The 6,347-nt window shown below is 38.2% G+C and overlaps 1 protein-coding gene across 2 annotated transcripts in view; it reads left to right on the forward strand.

Annotated features, from left to right (window-relative positions):
* Positions 1-6,347, forward strand: part of TBC1D19 (TBC1 domain family, member 19) — a 304,338-nt gene that overhangs the window by 157,121 nt on the left and 140,870 nt on the right. For both annotated transcript variants that reach the window (XM_006866308.1, XM_006866309.1), the window contains 3 exons: positions 1,512-1,586; positions 2,791-2,854; positions 4,376-4,422. In XM_006866308.1, coding sequence (XP_006866370.1) covers positions 1,512-1,586; positions 2,791-2,854; positions 4,376-4,422 — 186 coding nt within the window. The remainder of the gene's footprint in view (positions 1-1,511; positions 1,587-2,790; positions 2,855-4,375; positions 4,423-6,347) is intronic.

Consider the following 6,347-nt stretch of genomic DNA (forward strand, 5'->3'; position numbering starts at 1 on the left):
CTTTCGATTGTGTGGATCATGACAAGCTATGGACAACATTGCAAAGTATGAGTATTCCAGAACACTTAATTGTGCTCATGAGGAATCTGTACATGGATCAGGAGGCAGTTGTTCAAACAGAACATGGGAACACTGAATGGTTTAAAATTAAGAAAGGTGTGCAACAGGGTTGTATTCTGTCACCATACTTATTCAACCTGTATGCTGAGCAAATAATCCAAGAAGCTGGGTTCTATGGAAAAAAAAACATAGCATTAGTATTGGAGGAAGACTCATTAACAACCTGCGATATGCAGATGATACAACCTTACTTGCTGAAAGTGAAGAGGACTTAAATATTTACTGATGAAGATCAAAGAGCACAGCCTATGGTATGGATTGCATCTCAATGTAAAGAAAACAAAAATGCTCACCACTGGACCAATAAACAACACTCTTATCAGTGGAGAAAAGATTGAAGTTGTCAAGGACTTCATTCTTCTTGGATCAACCATCAACACTCACGGAAGCAGCAGTCAAGAAATCAAACAATATATTGCATTATGTAAATCTGCTGCACAAAACCTTTTTAAAGTGTTGAAGAGCAAAGATGTCAACTTGAGGACTAAGGTGAGCCTGACGCAATCCATGGTATTTTCAATAGCCTCATATCCATACGTAAGCTGGACAGTGAATAAGGAAAACCATAGAGGAATTGGTGCTTTTGAGTTATGGTGTTGGAGGAGAATATTGAAAGTGCCATGGGCTGCCAAAAGAACCAACAGATATGTGTTGGAAGAAGTGCAGCCAGAGTGATCCTTGGAGGCCAGGATGGCCAAACTTTGTCTCTCATACTTTGGACATATTGTCAGGAGGGAGCAGTTACTGGAGAAGGATATCATGTTTGGTAAGGTGGAGGGTCAAAGCAAAAGAGGAAGACCTCCAGTGAGATGGATTGGCAAAGTGGCAGCATCAATGGGCTCAAGCGTGGCAACAGTTGTGAGGCTGGCCCAGGACTGGGCAGTGTTTCGTTCTGCTGTGCATAGGGTCATGAGTCGGTACTGACTTGATTGCACCTAACAACAACAACGATCTTACGAAAAGCAGACTGCGTCATCTTTCTCCAGCTGAGCCGCTGGTGGGTCGAAACATTGACCTTTTGGTTAGAAACCAAGCACTTAACTGTTGTGCCATTGGGGCTACTTATTTTCCTTATAGCATTTGTTACCATATAGCTTGGTAATTTCGTTTGTATTCATATTCATTCCCATTTTTCAATTAGAATGTCATTTCTATGAGAACAAAGATTTTCTGTTATGTACTGCACTATGTATGAATAATTTATGCACTAAGAATAATAGGTGGCTCATAGTAGGCTATAATCAGTATGTATTGAGTGAATAAATTAATGAAGATAACCAATCTTAAACAACTTCACTATTTCTATGAAATTCATAATACCTTTAGTATATATTTCAATCAGTTTTGGTATTGTTAAGCAGACACAATATGGATTTTTCTTTATGTTGCAGGGGAGTTGGGAAAAAAGAATTTTGAAGAGTTTAAATAGTATGTGCTCTGAACTCAGTATCCCACTGGCACGAAAGGTATTTTTAGAATTTCTCTTTTTTTCCCACCGTATTGAAAAGCACGTACTAAAACGTATCATGAAGTTAACAACTCTTAAGTTAGATTGATTTATCTTTTTGTTTGTTTGTTTTTTTAAACATGTCAATTTGTTTTGAACCAAAGTCTGTAGGACCAAAACTAACATGGGTACATTCTATTTGGATTTATATTTTGTTTGTCATAATGAGTTTTATAATAAATCTATACTTTTTGAGAATAGATAGAAATAAAGTAAGATTCTACAGTGTTGATTATTCAGGCATTTGGCTGTAAAGAGTATGAGTACATGTCAAAGATTTTGATAGCCTTTAATGTTTTGACCTTTTGGCTCATTTAACACAATAGCTATATTCTGTGGGTGGAGAAGGAACAAAATCAGAGATGGAGATCAGATATATACGGTATTTTCATAGACCATATAGTATAGTCTTGTAGGTATGAAAATCGAGAACAAAAGGAATGCTATGTCTCTTCTCTTCAGAATTAGACATCTATTTAGGTTTAACACTGAGCATTTATCGATCACTCTGGACTTTGAGATAGGAAAGGTGGGAAAGGATGCAGAGACTACGTGGGAGATACTCTGGGTTCTCCATAGATGTTCACAAGTAGGGGAGGCAAGTTTCCCTTCTCATTATTTTCCTACCTGCTGTTTATTCCCTATTGTATCACAGAATATAGGCAATGTACTTTGGACAATCTCCAAGGACAAGTTACCAAAGTCACCAGAAGAATGGTATAACAACAAGATAAATGTATATGAAAAGCAGCTTAGGTAATTGTACTGTGTAATCCACTGTCTTTCACCTAGGAAGACAATGTTCATGATTCACAGTCACACATTCTTGGCCGTCCCCCTTGTGATGCCTTTCTGAGACTGCCACACAGGGTACGAGATGGAGTATGTAGCTGAGGAGCAGTTTTTCTTTGTGAAGTGTACTGGCCTGTACTGATTGTTTATCTTCTTTTCTTGGACTCATTAACCCCATCTTCTAACCGAACCATTGAGTTGAGATCTAATGTAATAGTTAAATAATACTAATTTAAGCCCCCCCTCTCAAATTATTTTTCCTTATATTGTGGTAGTTTATTTAAACTTTTGGGTAAGTTATTCACTCTCACTTTTCAGCTGCTTTGCTAAACGACATAATATGAGACCAATTTTAAAATTACTTTTTTTAGAGACCAGTTGGAGAACAAAAAGAACTTCTCAGTAAATGGAATGAGATGGGAACCGATGAACCAGGTATATGAAAAACATTATTTTAGAAGTAGTATGGGAGAGTTGTCTTCTCAGTTATGGATCCAAAATTGCAGAATGAACAATTCTTTAGAAAGGATAACAACTTTTGCCCCCACTAATTTACTCTCCACTGTGTGCTTTGCTTAAATGTCTAGTCTGCAGTTTAAAAATTCCTAACTAGAGTCTCCATTATTTTTAGTCGTCTCTAACAGCAACAAAAATCTTTTTTCAAATCAGTATTTAAAGCATTTTTATTTAAAAAATTAAGTTTATGTATTGGATTTTTGAGCGATTCATATAATTAAGGTAATTTTTTTAAATGATTTAAATTACATGGAGATGTTAGACATAAACTATGTAGTGAAACATGAGTTTCAGAAATTCTCACACATTTTGAAGAATTTATTTTCTTCATTTTAGTGTTTATAATATGTGTGCCAATTGTATTTGACTTACTTTGATAAGTTGTTGTTTGTTGTTGTTAAGTGCCGTCGGGTCGATTCCAACCCATAGCGACCCTGTATAGGGTTTGTGAGGAATGGCTGGTGAGTTTGAACCGCCAAACCTGTGGTTCAATCCAACAATGCAGTCCAATGCATTACCTGGCAGCTCCCCAACAAGTAGATGTCTGTAATTGTTTAATTGTATAGACAGACATTAACATAACTCTTCACCACCCTCCCTCGGACTTTGCAATGTATATACTTATATACAACTGGCTGGGCAAGAGACAAGCACCAGAATAGAGGAAGCAGTGTGCTACGGGAGTTTAAAAGAGAGAATAGTTTGATATAACTAGAGGATTGTATTAAGACTGCATTGTCTATATTCTAAGTACTTTGAGGATTGTCACATACAACTTTTGTATTTGACATTGTTTGTTAGTTCAGTTATACTGCAAGTTTATCAGTAGAAGACTCTTAATTTCTTCTAGAATTATGTCATCTAAGATGTCTAGAGGAGGTACTTTTTTCATTTTTGTTATCTCCAGTGCTTAACATGGGAGCATGGTGGTACGGTAGGATAAGCACTGGACTGCCAACCACAAGATAGGCAGTTTGAGCCCACCAGCTGTTCCACTGGAGAAACATGAGACTTGCTGCTCCCTCAAAAATGTACAGCCTAGGAAACCCTATGAGCCAGAACCGAATCAACAGCACTTAACAACAGTAACAATACTTAATGCATAGAGACTCAGCAAATACTAAGGAGCTCTGGTAGCATAGTGGTTACAAATCGGGCTGTGAACCTTAAGGTCAGCAGTTCGAAACTACCAGCCATTCCATGGGAGAAAGCTGAGGTTTTCTGCTCCCGTAAAGATTTATAGCCTCGGAAACCCTGTAACAGGGTCGCTATGAGTCAGAACCTACTCCGTGGCACATCATCACCACCACCACCACCACCAGCAAATACTTGAGTAAATCTATCTACAGAATCTATAAGAATCAATAACATTTATTATCAATAGACCTTTATATAATATATGGACTGAAGTTTTGTTCTAACGTATCTTATTAATTTTAGATTTAAGCCTTTTCAGACCGGTTTATGCACCTAAGGATTTTCTTGAGGTAGGTATACTGAATAAGTAGGTATACTGAATAAGTGTATGTTTGTATATTAATAAAGAAATAATGTGAAAGATATGATCACTTAAGAATATCACCATGTCACTGGGGTGACATGGTCAGATTTATGTTTGGAAATTGCTTTTGGAGTATAACTTTGGAGTGTGGCAAGATTGTTATTGTTGTTGTTAAGTGCCATCCAGTCAATTCCAACATACAGCGAACCTAATAGGGTTTCCAAGGAGTGGCTGGTGAATTTGGATCATCAACTTTGTTGTCCAACCCAACCTTGTGGTCCAGTGCTTTATCCTACAGCGTCCTGTGGATACAGGATGGTACCCTTATAATGGTATCGTTATTTTTAACTCAACCATCTTTGATTCTATTCTTTCTCCTCTACCTTGAATATATAGCCAGAATTCATCACTTGTTAACACCTTCCTGGTATAAGTTACCATTAACTCTGGCCTGGAGTATTGCAGAAGAACTGGTTTTCCTGCTTCTACCCTTGCCCACCTAGAGTCTGGTTTTAGCATCGCTTCCAGAAAGTTCTCTTTAATTGCAATTCAAAATAAGTTACTCTTCTAGTATCCAGTGATGAATTCCTATCTTATTCTGCTAAAAAGTCAGTCTTGACAGTGGCCTAAAGTACCGTATTAGATCTGGTACCCTGTTAACTCTCTTCATCTAGGACTTTCCTCCTGATTTGTTCTACCTGAGCCACATTAGCCTTCTTTCTATCTGGCTTCCTCCTACTTGAGAGCTTTTGCCTTTTGTTTTCTCTGCCTGCAGTGCTTTACCCAGATACCTACCTATATTTCCCCAGTGGGAAGGCAGGAAATAAGCAAAATAAAGCAACAAAATTTGAAAATGTCAAGGAGAAAAGCAAAGCAAGAAAGGGGAATACGGAACTCCAAGAAGGGGGACCTCCCTGAGAAGGTGACATTTAAGAAAAGAGTGAGGGGACATGTAGTTGGGTATCTGGGTAAAGCACTGCAGGGCCCTTTCTCAGCTGCACAGGAAGAAATTTATCTTCAGATTCTGAACAACAAAGATACATTTAAGATACTTGGCCTTAGGAGCTAAGACACAAGTTTTCTGAAAGATCTTTTATGCCTCACTAATTAAATCAGTTTACACATTTTCAATAAGCAATATAAGTAAACTGTTGTGGGGTGCCTCAGGGGGAGTTTGTTTTTATTGTGGATTCAGTGAAAGTTTACAGGGTAGATCATCAGTTTTACATTCAACAAATCATACACCTTGCTACATTACAATGATTATAATCCCCTCCATGTACCATCAGCTAACAGTATTTCTCTCTACTCACTTTACCTTTTTTTAAAAAAAAAAAAAAAAAACATTCAGGCATATATAATAATTTACACCTCCAAAGGGCACATTCTGCAAGTCTGCCTCCTGGCCACCAGCTTTTAGTTCCTCTCTTCCCATGAATCTGAAGTCCTCAGCCGCTCCCTCTCTCCATGTCCCCATCTCTGCCTCCTTCTCTGGTGTCGCTGCTTCTCTGGATAAGGACTCACATTCTGCTTGTGCTCTTCTTCCTTGATAGTCCTAGGGTCCTCCGTTCCTAGAATGTAAGATTAACCACGCCCCTATTTTTGTTACAAAACTTCTACCTTGACAATTGTGACACTCACAATTGGTCACAATAACAATTATTCACTGTTGAACCATAAGATTCTTATTCCCATCTCCTTTTACCAGACCCATGTAGAAAAGATGAAAGTTATTCAGTGGGGACTCTTCCAACAGCCGCCACCTTCCCCGCCCCCCCCCCCACACACACACACACATACACTCTTAAACTAAACTTGCTCTTGAAACCTCTTAAGCCAGTCACTTTGTGCCTTACCGCCCCCTCATTTTAGGTAGCCAATGTCTAAGTTGCCCATCCCTATCTACCCTGT

The sequence above is a fragment of the Chrysochloris asiatica genome, unplaced genomic scaffold (genome assembly GCF_000296735.1).
Source record: "Chrysochloris asiatica unplaced genomic scaffold, ChrAsi1.0 scaffold00089, whole genome shotgun sequence".
Classification (NCBI taxonomy): domain Eukaryota; kingdom Metazoa; phylum Chordata; class Mammalia; order Afrosoricida; family Chrysochloridae; genus Chrysochloris; species Chrysochloris asiatica.